Here is a 16,721-nt window from a genome sequence, read left to right as displayed (position 1 = left end):
AGAGAAAGAAAGAAAGAAAGAAAGAAAGAAAGAAAGAAAGAAAGAAAGAAAGAAAGAAAGAAAGAAAGAAAGAAAGAAAGAGAAACTCCCAAAATGGAATCATACAGCTTGGGATTGAGTCTTATCCCTCTCGCTCCCTTCATTCACTCATTTATTCAATAAACATTTATTAAACATTTATTGTGTGCCAAGCTAGGGGATATAAAGTGAAAAATATAGTAATAGTCTTTGTCCTCAAAGGGTTTATATTCTATTGGAGAAACAACATGAATACAGGTAAGTAAATATATATGTAAAGTATGTACAAAACAAATAGAAAGTGAAGTGGGTGGGGATGGAAACTGCACCCCAGGGGAAGCTCTGAGTAATGAGTGACACTTTGCTCACTGAGATGGAGGGAAGGAGGGACAACTTTCCAAGGGGCAGGTAGGGGAGGGAACACCTGTGCAAAGGCACAAAAACTTGCTTCACTTCTCATAGCCTCAGGATCCTCATTTATAAGTCAACAATTGCCCTACCTTTCTCAATTTAATGTATTTTAACATGCATTTATTAAGCACCAACTGTGCACCAGAGAGTACATAATTTTAGATGAAGAAGGAAACTTAGAACTGATATCTACTGATTGTGGGCCGGCGACATTCCTTTCAAATGAAAGGGCAGGAGCCACATCACTGCTAGCCTTCCAGAGACTGTCACTGACCTCAGAAAAAGATCTAAAGTAGTACTGACGACTATCTTTGGATCTTTTTTCCCCCCAAAGAAAAGAACCAAAGCCAATGGGAGAAAGGCAAAGAATTACAGGGGTCCCTAGGGCCATGTCCAACTCTAACTCTAGAATCTTCAGGTGCGTCTAGGACCACACAGGTGATCCCTGACTGTCAGGACTGAAACTTAGATCTCCTGTTCCTATGCTCACTCCTTTTCATGAGCTACCCCAGGAGAAAAAAGGTCTGTGGACAGATAAGGAGGCTGAATCCCAACACATCCCACTTGGCTGTACGGTTCATGCCAATAACATGCAACTGGGCAGAACCAAAAGGCTCCCTGAAATCCTTCTGTGGGGAAACTGGAACTGAGCCATCTGCCACCAGTGCACAGCACCATTCCACTGGGCATGAGTTCAACCAGCCCATAAAAGAGCTTTTAAGAGAACTCTTTTAGGAGAGACTTGCCCCTGCCCTCGCCCTCGATTTTTCCATTTAAGTTATTTAGTCTCAAGTCTCTAATTGGCATGCTGGGATCATCAATGAGGCAACTCAACACCCCCCTACCCCCCCCCCAGAGAGCCTTCCCTGTCCACCAAATTCACACTAATCTGTCTTTTCTGGCCCCTGAGAGTCAAAGAGAGGCGCCAGCGGGTTCATTTCTGTCCTCATTTGGCCACTTAATCATCTACTGTCTTTTATTTTTATTTCAATGTTTTATAAGTAGAAGCCTCAGCTCCCACAAAGAGAGTTCCATATCCCACAGCTCTGAACCCAGAATAAGCCTAGACACATCCTAGGCACTCAATAAATATTTGTTGAGTAAAGAGAAATTCAGAAGCTACAACAGGTAACCTGGCAGAGTGGGAAAGGCACTGTCTCTGGAGTCTTGGGACCCAAGTTCTAGCCTGTGCAAATCTCTTAATCTCTCAAGATCTCTGCATGGATCAAATGAAGAAGGTTGGACTCAGTGGCCTCTAAGATCTATTCTAGATGAGTCCCAAAGAAATATTTTTCAAGAAAATCACCTCCAGCTGATGAAAGGGTCTCCCAGATATTTGCCTTTTACAGACAAGGAAACTGAAGCAATCAGAGGTTAAGTTGCTTGCCCAGAGTCACACAGCTAGCAAATTTCTGAGGCAGGATTTGAACTTCAATGTGCCTAACTCTAAGCTCAGCACTCTATTGACTACACTACCCTGCTGTCTATTGGTACATAGTATAGCTATCACTATACATATCATCTTGTATCTTCCATGAGATTCTAAGTTCTTTGAGGACAGATGTCATTGCTGAATCATTTCTAGTTGTGACTGACTCTTCCTGACCCCATCTGGGGTTTTCTTGGTAAAGATACTGGAGTGGTTTGCCATCGCCTTCTCCAGCTCATTTTACAGATGAGGAAACCGAGGCAAACAGGGTTAAGTGACTTGCCCAGGGTCACCCAACTAGGAAGTGCTTGGGGCCATATTTGAACTTTGGAAGATGAGTCTTCCTGACTCTAGGTCCTGTGCTCTCTTCACCACTTAGCTGTTGAGGGCAGATACCATGTCTTATTCATTTTTATATCTCCCTCAATTCCCAGCACACAGAGAAAATGTGTAATAAATGCTGAACTGATCTTCTAGAAGCAGCTGTGGGAGAAACAGGAACCCTTCCTGCCTCTCTCCTTCCCCCCCAACATAGCTGATCATACCTGGAAATACTTCATCCCCAGGGCCCCACTTCTCAACTCTCTGTGGGCGCAGGTACTGGGCAGTGGTCCTTGGGAAGCGGTGGTAGGCGAGCCTCGAGTACTTCTCCCGAATCATCAGAGCCTTGGCCAGACTCTTGGCAGCCTGCTCATAATCCTCCACAGTGATCTATGGGGACAGAAAGCAAGGGCATGATGGGAGTGTAAAAATTAAGAGACAACAACCCCTAGTACTGGTGTATGAAGCACCTAAAAACTGTCTACCTACTGATTCAGGAATGGATTCTGAGAATCCATCCAAGAGCAGCTGTTGCAGCATCAAGTTCATCTTGAGGATTCAATTATTTGTTAAAATGAATGTTATAAATAAAAAAAATGGTAGCACCATTCGAGTGAAAGTGAAACCTCAGGAAAGAAATGGCACTTCTGGGCTGGACATCAGGGTGGGAGCTGGAGAGATGCCTTTAGGACAGAACTGGGAATCAAAATCATTGATGAATCAATGACTTGTCTATTAGACTATGCACTTGTTTAGAACAAAGGTCAGAATAAAAACGCAAACAAACAAAAATGGAAAAATAGAGTGCACAATTAAAGAGCCACTCCAACCTGACCTACTTAAGTGAGCTATTGATGCAATTGATCACTCAATCAATCAACGAACAAATAAATAAATGATAGGAAAAGGCTAAAAGAACAGATATTGACACAGACTATCAGCCAAAAGTTCTTGCCATGATTAAAGAGACTATCCAATGGAGAGTCCAACTGGACAAGAGATTCCCTACAGATGGCAAAGTCCTCTAGGTGCCCTTGTTTATGGATGACATTGGGCTAAATGTATCAAGCTTCAGAACACTTTAGTTACTGTAGTTGTTGAGTTCTTCAGTTGTGTCTGACTCTTCATGACTCTGTATGAGGTTTTCTTGGCAAAGATACTGTGGTAGTTTGCCATTTCTTTCTTCGGCTCATTTTACAGATGAGGAAACTGAGGAAAACAAGGTTAAGTGACTTGCCAAGGGTGACATAGCTAGTAAATATCTGAAGTTGGATTTGAACTCATCTCCCTGAGTCCAGGTGTGATGTCCTACCCACTGTGCCACCTCACTGCAAAGAACACCACAGAGTCTCCTCAAAACCATAATTCCTAAGTTTGATCTACCTAGTCACACAGGAAAAACCAATTGTCTATTTTGCCTATTGTCCAACCTACAGTTTGCAGCTAAATGGACAGACCCATAGAGCTGGTATTCACGCAGGTCTGTGTGTATGTGCATACTGGCTATCTAACTAGGTACCAAATATATATATATATATAATTAATAGTAAATAAGCATTTATTAAATGCCTACTATGTGCCAGGCACTGTGCCAAGCTCTGTAGAAACAATCCCTGCCCTTAAGGTTCTAAAAATCTAATGGGGGAGACCAGGAAATAAATACATAAAAACAAGATAAATTGTAGATAAATAAAAGAAAGAAGACATTAGAATTGAAAGGAGTTTCACATAGAAGATGGGATGGATGCCCACATGTATATAGACACATATTCACATGCGTGTATGTATACATATGTGCATGTGAGGATATCTTTGTGCATATATATGTATTCTATAGCTATGTCTTGAACACTCACTTTAGATGGACAATTAGTTGGGCATATAAAATATGCCTTAACCTGTAGTCATGTCATTTGGGTAAATAAGTGGGAGCACCAGAGCAGGTTAGATTGGATTTGGGAAATTGGGCAATGTTCTTGACCATCTCAAGCTTCTCTCTGAAATAAAGACCCATATTTAAAATATCAGTGTTCTTTTTTTTTAAGCCTTACATTCTGTCTTAGAATCAGTGCTACATGTTAGTTCCAAGGCAGAAGAGCTATAAGGGCTAGGCAATGGGGGTTAAATGACTTGCCCAGAGTCACACAGCTAGGAAATGTCCAAGGCCAGATTTGAACACAGGACCTCCCATCTTTAGGCCTGGCTCTCAATCCACTGGGCCACACAGCTGCCCCTATCAGTATTCTTCTAAAGATGCTTTCTGCATGCAATTCACAAAATACTATACTCTCTAAAGAATTCAAATTACGGGCTGTGCAAGAGGCAATGGAGAGCGACATGGTGGACGTGATGAAGCTGCAACGTATTCTCAATAAAGAACTGTAGAGAAGTGCCTTCAAGAATATCCTCAGAAGAGCCAATAGCAGGTAACTAGGTGGCTCAGTGGATTGAGAGCCAAGCCTAGAAACCAAATTTTCTGGGTTCAAATTTGGCCTCAGATATTTCTTCGCTGTGTGACCCTGTGCGAGTCACTTAACTTCCATTAACTAGCTTTTACTGCTCTTCTTCCTTGGATCAATACACAGTATTGATTCTAAGATGCAAGGGAAGAGTTTTTATTAAAATAATAATAATAAAGAATTGTGCAGGATATCCTCAGAAGATCCAATCAATAAAAGAAATGGAGGTGGGCTTGTTTTGGAGCAAGAGATAATTAGCACGGCCTCAGACACTTCCCAGCTGTGTGACCCTGGGCAAGTCACTTGACCCCCATTGCCTACCCTTACCACTCTTCCACCTAGGAGCCAAGACACAGAAGTTAAGGGTTAAAAAAAAGAGAGGGATAATTAGCAGATGGCCCTTGGGCATCCACTAGTTTCCCACACAAAGTCAAGAGGAAGGTGCCCTTGCAGATGGCTACACAGACTGAGAAGGTATAAAGACTACACAACTGGAGGGGGTACTCATAATGATAAAATCCCATAGCCACCAAGGTAGCAAATAAATGTGAAGTCCTCCATTTGGACCCCAAAATCCACTGTGCAAAATCTGGGCTGGCTAGCCAGTGGGTTCCATGAAAAGGGCTTGGTGACGTAGGTGGGCTACAAGCTCCCTCTGAGCCAACAGGATGAAACGGAGGCCAAAACCTCCAAGAGGGCGGCCCCACCTTGGCGCTAGTCAGCAGCCATAGGCTCGGGTCTGCTTTTTGAAGGGCCAAAAGAGGCAAAGCCTGGAATGAAGGCTGAGGTTTAGAGCCAGAGCCAGGAGCCATTAGCACAGCTTTAATGAACAGAGCTGTCTCCAAGCTGCTCAGCAGTGCCAGGAACAACAAAGACTTCTAGAAGACGCCAAGGGAGCCCACCACTCTCAGCAACCCAGATAATAGTCTGAGCTCTCAGAGTCCCAAGCACGGCTGAGCTAGAGGAAACGCTGTGTTCCCTGGGGAGAGAGCCACAAGGGTCCTTGTATCCTACTGCATTCGGCTTCAGACGTTCCCACATTGGCTTCTGGGAAGCTTCCAATTCAAGAGAAAAAATGTCAACAGCTTCTCTGTCACGCTGACATCCGTCAAGCCCTGCCTTGCTAGCAAGCCATCCTATCTTTTACCTGTTAGCCATGCTAAGGCAGCATCAAGGAGAAAGGGACCAAGTCTAAGAGGGCATGATGAGCTCAGGAGGAAGCCTGGAGCAGCACACTCTGACTCTGACCTGATGATGATGATGATGACAACGATGACGATGACAATGATGATGATTTTGATGATGATGATGATGTGTATTTTCAAGAGTCTTAACACAATTAAGGCATTGCCCAATCAGTGGAATTAGCACATTTAGGATGACTAACCTAAAGTGGCACGGCATGGGCACAGCTCAAGCCCATTAACTTTCCTCCTGGATCCTCTCTCTCATTCTATGTGGGCTTTACTAAGTCTTAGCAGCTGGCATTCCAGAGGCAAACCATGATGATGCACCAATGGACAAGGACTGGAGCCTCCCCAGGGAACCAGAGAATTATACAAAATTATATTTATAGACCCAAAGGCTCTCAGTGCATCCCAGCCGACTGCTGGAATGGCAAACATTTGCCTGGGAGGATAGTGCAAGGGGGATTAATCAGGAGTCCCTAATCAATTTAGGATTAATAAAATTTTATTAAATATAATATTTAGTGATTGGATATTAATTTTAATCTCCACAGGATAGAGATCCAGGTTTGGAATCATCTTCTTGGGTGACCCTGGGCAAGTCACTTAACCCTATTTGCCTCAGTTTCCTCATCTGTCAAATGAGCTGGAGAAGAAAATGTCAAACCACTCCAGAGAGGAGTACAGCAAGGATGGGCAAGGAAGGGAGGAGATTTTTCATGGAAAGCCTGAAAGAGAAAGGACCTTGAGTTCCTGGCTGCCTTCTGCCTTTTGATTCTCCTTTCTTTTCCTTTTTTTTTTTAAACCCTCACCTTCTATCTTGGAGTCAATACTGTGTATTGGCTCCAAGGCAGAAGAGTGGCAAGGGTAGGCAATGGGGGTTAAGTGACTTGCCCAGGGTCACACAGCTAGGAAGTGTCTGAGGCCAGATTTGAACCTAGGACCTCCCGTCTCTAGGCCTGGCTCTCAATCCACTGAGCTACCCAGCTGCCCCCTGATTCCCTTTACTGAACACAAGTAAGAGACTGAAAATGACTGAGAAGGGATCCAAGTTCTAGAGTTCTCAGGCTCAAGCGTTCTCAAGTTTGAGCACTCAGGCTCTGGATTTCATAGAGGGAGATTTCCTCAGCATCTTGCTCTTTAGAAGACCATCAACACTTCCATTAATTGCCAAAATCTAGACATTTCCAAGAGATCAAGAATTCTCAAATTCAAACAGGGGATGGACAGCCAGGCCTAGAGACAGGAAATCCTGGGTTCTAGCTGTGTGAATCTGAGCAAGTCACTTGACCTCCATTATTGCTCTTCTGCCTTGGAACCAAACACAATATTGATTCTAAGATGGAAGGTGAGGGTTTTAGGGGGGGGATAGGGAGAAGCATCCAGGAATGTAGCTTGCTAGTTTCACGGAGAAAGAAAAGGACCAGCAGTAGAGGATACTCCAGGAGCTGGCAGACTGAAGTCTTCCAGAGAGTGAATGGGCAGAAGAGAAGCAAGAGTAAGAAGCAACAGACACAAGTTGCTCATCTGAGCATTTGTTCAGCAGTCTCCCAAAATGCCTCCCTTCTAGAGACCAAGAATGTATTCGGTTCATGGGTTCCTGTGAATCTTTCCCCCCCCACACACACACACACACACAGCTAGGTGGCACAGTGGATACAGTGTTGGACCTGGAGTCAAGAAGACACGAGTTCAAATTCAGCCTCAGACACCTATTAGATGTTGGACCCTGGGCAAATACCTGAACTTCTGTTTGCCTCAGTTTTCTCTACTATGAAATGGGAATAATAAATATTAATAAATAAATAAATAAAATAGCACCTACCTCTCTGAGTTGTTGCGAGAATCAGATGAGATAACATTTGCCTAGTCCAGTGCCTAGCACAGAGTACATAGATAAATGCTAATTCCTTTCCCTTTTGTGTCATGTGTATTATTAGAGATAGATGAAATAAGGGCTGTCCCCATCCTCAGTACCCATATTATATACTGAGTGCCTTTGGGAATCAGGGAATTATTATGCACATTTGGGGAAAATCTAGACATGGGCAATTATTTCCTAGAGAAAAACTCAGAAAAGGAAGAATAAGCAAAGAAGAGAGAATCATCTCTCTGAGGTCAAGATTCTTCCCAGTCCACACGGACCCAGAGTCCCTGGATGGATCCTGGGAACTTTTTTTTAATATCATTCTCTCTTCCCAAAGACTTTCACACTCCAGTGCCTCCAAAAGAACCCTCCTTTATGTCAAAAACAAGCATAACTGAAGAAAACAAATCAGTACATGGGCCAATAAGGTATAGCTCATTGTGCATCCAAAGTCCACCACTTCTTTGCTGAGAAAGAAGCCTGTAGCCCTCTGCAGGAACCATTAGTCCCTGCATCAAGCCAGTTTTAAGGCTTCTTTTTTTCCCTGATCTTTGAAGGGCAATGTAGCCCAGTAGAAAACATCTGGCCTCAGAACCAGAAAACCTGGGTTCAAATCCTGCCTGTTGTTTGTTGCTTGTATGACCTTGGGCAAGTCACTTCACACATGGTTTTCCTTTATGTTGTCATGCAGGCATCACTTGTGCTGCTGTCACAGTCTTGTATTACTTCCCAGGCTGTTGTTCTACATGACCTGTCTTCACCCACCCTACTCAGTGCTCCTCAGACATGATGGCCTTTGCAGAGGCTGTCTGTCCTCCATCCCTCTGTTCTTCCTCACCTTCCTTCTTTCCTTCAGGCTTAGCTCATACCCTAACCCTTCTACATCGAGCCTTTGCTGTTCTCCAGAGTTCTTAGTGACCTGCTCTGGCAAAGGACTTTGTATATATTTTGTTTTCACTTGTCTGTGCACATGTTGTTCCTCCCCCAATAGAATGGAAGCTCCCTGAGGGTAGGGATACTTTGATTGGTGCCTTTGTGTCCCCAGCACAGAGTGTGGCACATACCTGTTGACTAATGTTGTGTGCAGATGCAAAGCATGGAATCCCTGCAAAGGTACAGGGATAGCCTCACCCAGAATTCCAGGGGACCCCCTTGGAGAACTTTGGGTGAGGGGGCAGTTGAGAAGGGTTGGAGACAGTTAATTTGTGGCTGTGGATGTGAGCAGACACTCTGCTTGCTATTGATAAATATCTTACTCTCTAATCACTAAGTAATTATATAATTATATTAATGAAGAATAGTAATAACAAACAGGCTAACCCTATGAGCAGAAACCACTGGCTTATGCTACAATGGCCACCTCAGGAGAAACCCCAAGTCAGGAGTAGCAAGCAGAGTGTCTGCTCACATCCACAGCCACAAATTAACTGTCTCCAACCCTTCTCAACTGCCCCCTCACCCAAAGTTCTCCAGGGGGGTCCCCTGGAATTCTGGGTGAGGCTATCCCTGTACCTTTGCAGGGATTCCATGCTTTGCATCTGCACACAACACTAATAAATGCTCATTGAATTTTCTTATACTGTTTAATCCAGGTCCTTCATAAGGGAGGCAGTATGATATAACATTAAGAACAACAGTCTTAGAGTCAGAGGAAAGAAGGTCAAGTCTCACCCTTGACACATCCCAGGCAGGTGACCAAGGAAATGAGTTTACTTCTCTAAACCTCAGTTTTTTTAATCCATAAAATGGGAATAATACTACTTCTTTACCTTCTTTCAGAGGGCTGCTGTGAGGAAAAAAAAAACACTTATGGGGCTATAATGTATGTGAGCTGTTAATATTGTTTAAAAGGAAATAGAGAGAACAGCCTCAGTGACAGCTCTGAGCTCCCTATATTCAATAATAAATCCACTACAGCTTAGTGAGAGTGGAAGACCTCCAACCTACCCCTTCCTGCTTGGGCATTCCCAGAATCAGTGCCCAGGGCTGTATCCACAGAGTCTGCCATGGGTGCCAAAATGCCTCTGAGTCTATTTTCTGGAGCTAGACAATTCCTGTACTCCCCCTTCAGTAAATAAGCCTTGTCAGTTCAAAAGTTTACATCTCAGAGGGGTCACAGCAGCCTAGATTTAGAGCTAGGAGGGACCTCAGAGCTCATCTAGCCAAACTCCTTCCTGGCAAAGGTAAGGAAATCAACAGATGTGAGGTGACCTGCCCAAGATCAGACAAGCAACAAACAATAGGTAGGATGTGAACCCAGGTCCTCTGGTTCCAAAACCAGCACATTTTCCACTGGACCATACTGTCCTTCAAAAGTAAGGGATAAAAGAAACCTTAAAAATTTCTCTTTTTGAATCCCGAGAAGCATAGGAAGATGTATGAAATGATGCAAAGTCTAATTAAGCAGAACCAGAAAAGCATGTAATGACTGCAACAATGTAAATAGAAAGAATGATGACCAAAAAAAAAACCCAAAACCTGAACACTGCAACACTGTAATTATAGTAACCAAGCTTGTCCTCAAAGAAAAAAATGAACCTCCTTCTTCCCTTGTGGGCAGAGGTGGAGGACTCTGGGGTATCCTATTGGACATCAAGAACTGGATGTCCTTAGACATCTCCAATTCAATCTGTCCAAAATTGAACTCATTATCTCCCCCCTCCCTCCCTCCCATCCTCTCTTCCCAAGTTCCCTATTCTCAGAGAGGACAGTGGTGTCAAGAGCACCGCCATCCTCCTTGTCACCAGGCTCACAACCCAGGTGTCATCTGCAATGCCTCACTCTCTCTCACCTTCCATATTCAATCAGTCGCTGAGTATTTTTGATACTCCCTTTGTCATATCTCTCATACACATTCCTTTCTTTCCTCTGATGTTTGATGCAAGCCCTTATTACCACCTCATGCCTGGGCTATTTGCCACAGCCTGCTGATTGGTCTGCCTGCCTCAAGGCTCTCCACTCTCTAGTCCAACCTCCACTTAGTTATCAAAAAGATATTCCCTTAATAAATTGCAGATCTGGCCATGCCACCTCCTATACAATAAGCTCCAGTGGCTCCCTATGTTCTCTAGGATCAAATAAAAAATCCTCTGTTTGTCTTTGAAAGCCCTTCCCAGCCTGGTCCCCTCTAGTCTCTTATACCTTACTGCCCTCCAGGTACTCTACAATCCAGAGACACTGGCCTTTTGGATGGACCTCTCACAAGACACTCTCTCTCTGGGTAGCTAGGTGGCTCAGTGGACTGAGAGACAGACCTGGAGATGGAAAGACTGGGGTTCAAATCTGCCCTCAGATATTTCCTAGCTGGTTGACCCTGGGCAAGTCACTAAACCCCCATTGCCTAGCTCTTACAGCTCTTCTGCCTTGGAACCAATACTCAGCATAGATTCTAAGACAGAAAGTTATGGGTTTAAAAAAAAAGAAGACACTCCCATCCCCAAACTCTGAACTTTCACAGGCTGTCGCCCATGTCTGGAGTTCCTGCCCTCCTGATTTCCTGGCTTCCTTCAAGTCTCAGCTCAAATCTCACCTCCAGCAATAAGCCAATCCTTATCCCTTTAAGATGATCTTATCTGGGATTCACGATCTTTCCCACCCCACCTCTGCCCTTAAATACTAGAGGACTTCAACTTACATAAAAGATCTTCCCTGGAACTAGTTCAGTCTTCTCAATTTCTGTGACCTTCATTCCATTCCTCTCTTTGTCTTTCAATCATTTCAGTCATGTCTGGCTCTTCATGACCCCATTTAGGGTTTTCTTGGCAGAGATTCTGGAGTGGTTTGCCATTTCCTTCTCTGGCTCATTTTATAGATGAGGAAACTGAGGTAAATGGGGGAAGTGACTTGCCCAGGGTCACACAGGTAGGAAGTGCCTGAGAACAGATTTGAACTCAGGTCTTCCTGACTGTGTCACCTTGCTACCCACATATACACACATGCCGTATCTATGCGGATATTTGAATACAGACACACATAGACATAGACATCTTATTTGCCCTTCAATGTTTGCATGTTATGTTGTCTCTCCCATTAGATTGGGAGTTCTTGGAGAGCAGGGACTGTCTTTTGGGCCCCTCTTTGTATCTCCAGTTCTTGGCACAGTGCCTGGCATGCAGTAGGCACTTTACTAAATGCTTGTTGACTTGACTGAACTTCTAGTGGTAACTGCCATCAGCTAGGTAGCATGGAGCTGTTCCCTTCATTTCTTGGGGTGTCAGTCTCCACATCTATAAAACAAGTCCACTCCCTATACTGAGGGTTATTGTGAGGATGCATCAAGTCTTGTCAATGGGAGCTCTTGGTCTGAGATAAAGCAGCATTTCAAGATCTAAATTCATTCCCAGGAGCCTGAAGGAGCAAAGCCACCATCATCTTCTGTCCTGACTCTTTACCAACACAAAATTCTTCCAACCACCAATAACTAACCATTATTTACTTAGCTGGGGTCTAAAACTAGCCCATCCCCATAAGGGAGACCTCCTGGCTTCCTGGAGAAGGCGCCATCTTCCCTCTTGTGGTACCAAGTTACTCTAGAATATTATAGGCTCATTCCTTCCCTCCATCTAGCCTCTGGTCTGGGGAGTGTTGGACTAGGCCCCCAGATCCAGGGCCTCCCCCTTTCCCCCCATCACCTCCTCTAAGCTGGAAGAAGAGAAGGAACAATCCAAGATTTCTCTCTCTGGCCTCTGGGAGGCTGCTGGGTCTCTGTGGCCACTCAAACCACCTCAGTGGGGCACGGGCCCCCAAACAGAGCTGCCTCCAGACCCATGTAAATAATCATAGTGATTTCTACAACATTTTAAGGTGTACAAAGCACTCTCCATATATTATCTCATGAGATCCAGAAGGGACCCCAGAGGCTGTCTGGCCCAAGCCCATCATTTTGTAAATTAGGTAATGAAGGCTTAGAGAGAATGACTGATTTTCCCACAGTCACCCAGGCGAAGTAAGTAAATAGTCAAGCTGGGATTTGAACCGAGATTATATAAAGTACTAAATGGGTATTGACTGACTCACTGTATCTAGGGCTGAAAGAAGCTATCTAGTCCGCCCTTCTCTCTGTATGGCTAAAGACTTGAGGCCTCACTGCACATTATACAGCTGCAGATTTGAGGCCTGGGGAGGTGAAGTGATTTCTTTTAGCCTAGCTCACTCAGGGGGTAAACATCAAATCCAAAATTCGAACCCAGGTTCTCTGACAGGAGAGTCAGTAATCTTTCCATTGGAGCATCCTAGCTGCCTTTTCCTGGGTGTCAAAGCCTCCCCTGCCGCCCTCCCACATGCCTAGAGCTAGGGCAGAGCACAGTGTTCTGTGCCACTGGGAAAAGAAAGAGAAAAAAGGGAGAGCTCTTACCCCAGCACAATAATCCCCACTGATGGTGACACGCTGAAACTCGGGCATAGCAAATGACCCAGGAGCTGCCTGGGAAGTCGTTCCTGCTGGGACCGGCGTCGGGGGGGACATGGCAGGGCTGGACGACGGAGGGCCCTTCCAATCTTGCTGGGGTGGCATTTGCAGAGACAGAGACTGGGACCGAATCATCTTGAAACTCTTCTTTCTAGGAGCCAATGATAAAAGAAAGCAGTTAATTAAGTCCAGGAAAAAGCTGGCCAGAGGGGCAGGTTTTCTCTGCAGGGACATGGAGTCTTCATTAATGCTGAAGACTGGGTCATTTTGAACAGATTAATCACTGGCACTGGCCAGACCATTAACAAGCTGAGAATGACTCTACCTATGTTAGCATTTTCCATCCTATTGTATGTGACACCCAGACACCATGGCGGTGCCTTCCTGGCTCTGTGTTCTCTTCCATTCTAGGCATTCGATAGCAACCTGGTTCGCAAATGGGTGCCAACCTATACCCAGTCCATCTACCCTTAACACCCCTCACCTGGACTACTGTCATGACTTCCTAGCTGATCTGCCCACCTCAAGCCTCTCCCCAGACTCAAATTGAGCCTCCACACAACAAAATGATCTTCCAAAAACATTGTCACAACACAGTGCTGGCCTTGGAGTCAGGAAGAGAATTGTCCATTAGCTAATTACTAGTACTAGGACCCTGGGTGAGTCACCTACTCTCTTAAAGGCTTGGTTTTCTCATCTGTAAAATGGGGGTAACAAGAGTACTTACCTCCTAGGCTTGTTTTGAAGATCAAATGAGGTCATATATAGAAAGTGTTTTGCAAAACTTTAAATGTTATTTAAGCGCTAGCTGGTATGATTACTCAGTGTCTTCAGGGGCACCATATTGCCTCTTGGATCAAATAGAAAATCTTCAGCCAGTGGGGAAATCTCAAGGCTGAGAGTCTTGTAGGTGTGAGGTCAGTTTCCTCCACTTACTCTCTATGTGATCTTGGGGGCTAGTTCCAGCCTCTTTGGACCTCACCTATACAAGTCTTAGCCAACATCGCTGGAGTCCTCCCCTGATAGTTCATGGTTCTCTGACTCTGGGTTCTCAAAGTCCTACCTGCCTTCTAGAAGAGACCCATTCATCAATGGGTCATGTAAATGTTGGCCAAGGACCAGATACAAAGTTGGTACCCTATGACTTTTTTTCCATCATAAGACCATATAAATGTCATCTACTACTCTAAACGATCACCCTAGTGCAAATATCAATAATATGGAAATAGGTCTTGATCAATGGACACATGTAAAACCCAGTGGGATTGCTCATTGGCTATGAGAGGGGGGAGAGAGGAAGGAAGGGAAAGAACATGAATCATGGAACCATGGAAAGATATTCTAAATTAATTAACTAAATTAATGAATTAAAAAAACAAATTTAAAAAATGTCATCTACTGAGATGTGGAAAAATTGCTGATGAAGAAATCCATTAGTGGAAAGAATACCCTTGCTTAAGTAGCATAGGGGGTACTTAGGTGGTTCAGTGGATTGAGAGCCAGGCCTAGAGACGGGAGGTCCCGAGTTCAAATCTAGCCACAGACACTTCCTAGCTGTGTGACCCTAAGGCAAGTCCCTTAACCCCCACTGCTTCGCCTTTATCACTCTTCTGCCTTAGAACCAATATATAATATTGATTCTAAGACAGAAGGTAAGGGCTTATTTTGGGGTTGTTTTTTTAATACTCACAATGTAAAAATCAAACCACACAGCCTTGAAACTGGGAAGGAAATGGCATTTTGTCACACATGGAGGACACAATAGGAGGTTGTGGTATCTCCTTCCTAAGTGACTCATGAGCTGGCTTGGGTTCATGTTTAAATACTGAGCTTCCCACTAGAGCCATGTTCAATTCTGAAACATTCTTAGCAAGAGGAAAACTGGATTCCTGAGACCATCTTTCCCACATTGCGAAATGCTGTGATGCAAAGCCTAAAGCTTCCAGTTAAATCTGAGGCTACGGAGAGAAGGAAACTGCTCACCACTGCTACGTTATCTTTATCATCTGCCTCCTGGCTGAGCCTCTATTTTTAGAACAGTTTTTTTCACCACTGCCCTAACTAGAGAAACCCATTCATTGTCCCACAAACATCTCTGCTGACACTGCCTGGACCAGCAGGAAGTTGAGAGTCTGAGCAGAGTATCAGGAGGTCCTGGGTCTTACGAACATGCTGGCAGCACTGACAGAAGGGGCATCCAAGACTCGGCCATGGGATGCTTTTCTGGCCACTTAGTATGCAGGTACTAGACTAGGGCTCAACTCTCTCAGCAGGCATTTCCTGTCCCAGCAATGTTCTGGACAATTTTCTCCTACCCTGGGAGAGCCCCAAGACGGTTTCAGCCTCCATCAGAATGATAACAGTGCTGACTGGCCAAAAATAATAGCCCTGGCGGCTGTGCACACTCAATGCATGTGTGGAAACAACTGAAGGTCATGCAGGTAGGGGTTTGCAACAGCAGCCACTGACAGCCATTAAAGAAACTTTTGTAAAACCCTTACCTTCTATCTTAGAGTCAATACTATATATTGATTCCAAAGCAGAAGAGCAGTAAGGGCTAGGCAATGGGGTTAAGTGACTTGCACAAGGTCACAAAGCTAGGATGTGTCTGGAACCAAATTTGAACCCAGGACCTCCTGTCTCTAGGCCTGGCTCTCAAACCCCTGAGCAATCTAACTTTCCCCTAAAGACATTTTTTGTCTCCATTCTAACAATTAGTAAATGCCATGTCTAATTCAGCTCGGGTAATCAACCACCTGGAAGGGATACTTCTAATAATAACTGACATAGATGTCATACTTTAAGGATTATAAAAGACTTTATATACAAAAGTCTTGAGTGCATATACTGCCTCATTCACACCAGCCCATTTGCCCCACTTGTTTGGAAAACCCCAAATGATCACTCTGTCCCAGGAATCCTCCTGAACAGTAGGTCCCAGGAATCCTACCTGAACAGTAGGTCCCCAATCTTGAACATATTCTTTATATCCCTTTGAGCACAGAACTTCCCTCCCAGAAAAGTAAATTATTGCAGGTATCAATCAATCAACTATAATTTTTGAGGCATCTAAATGGCAAAAACGTTCCTCAGAAGTGGACTCCACTGATAGCACCTCCAGCAGAGAAACCAGCATGCAGACACCCAGGAAATGAGGTTGTAAAGAGTTCTTTAGAAACTAATACATCCTCTTCTGGAGAATTCATGCCTACCCTGCTATTAGCTAAGGAGTTGGGGGAGAGGAGGAGGAAGAGCGCAAGAGAGAGCGAGAGAGAAATGAGAGAATGGATTCACCAGTCCTCTCCATAGATAAGAGTTGTCCCAATATATAGCTGTCCCAAACCCTATTGCCTCTTCAACCCAACCCAAAAGAAGATAAGAGGGCTAGCTAGGCAGCACAGTGAATAGAGAGATGGGAGTACTGGGTTCAAATCTGATCTCAGATACTTCCTAACTGACTTTGAACAATTTACATAACAGTCATTGCTTAGGGTCACACAGCTAGGAAATGTTTGAGGTCACATTTGAACCCAGGACCTCCCATCTCCCCATCTACCTCTCAGCCCCCAAAGCATGTCTTCTTGCTTAGCACTAAGAGGTGTGAGACTATACTAGGACAGAA

The 16,721-nt window shown here is 44.4% G+C and overlaps 1 protein-coding gene across 1 annotated transcript in view; it reads right to left on the bottom strand.

Annotated features, from left to right (window-relative positions):
• AMPD3 (adenosine monophosphate deaminase 3) overlaps positions 1-16,721 on the bottom strand; it is a 49,604-nt gene that overhangs the window by 28,299 nt on the left and 4,584 nt on the right. The window contains exons 2-4 of the mRNA XM_044681823.1: positions 13,046-13,250; positions 2,404-2,569; positions 937-1,111 (exon numbers count right to left, since the gene is read on the bottom strand). Coding sequence (XP_044537758.1) covers positions 937-1,111; positions 2,404-2,569; positions 13,046-13,250 — 546 coding nt within the window. The remainder of the gene's footprint in view (positions 1-936; positions 1,112-2,403; positions 2,570-13,045; positions 13,251-16,721) is intronic.

Source organism: Gracilinanus agilis, chromosome 6, assembly GCF_016433145.1.
Source record: "Gracilinanus agilis isolate LMUSP501 chromosome 6, AgileGrace, whole genome shotgun sequence".
NCBI lineage: Eukaryota > Metazoa > Chordata > Mammalia > Didelphimorphia > Didelphidae > Gracilinanus > Gracilinanus agilis.
The sequence above is the reverse complement of the archived record's forward strand: the minus strand, read 5'-3'. Positions and strand labels throughout refer to the sequence as shown.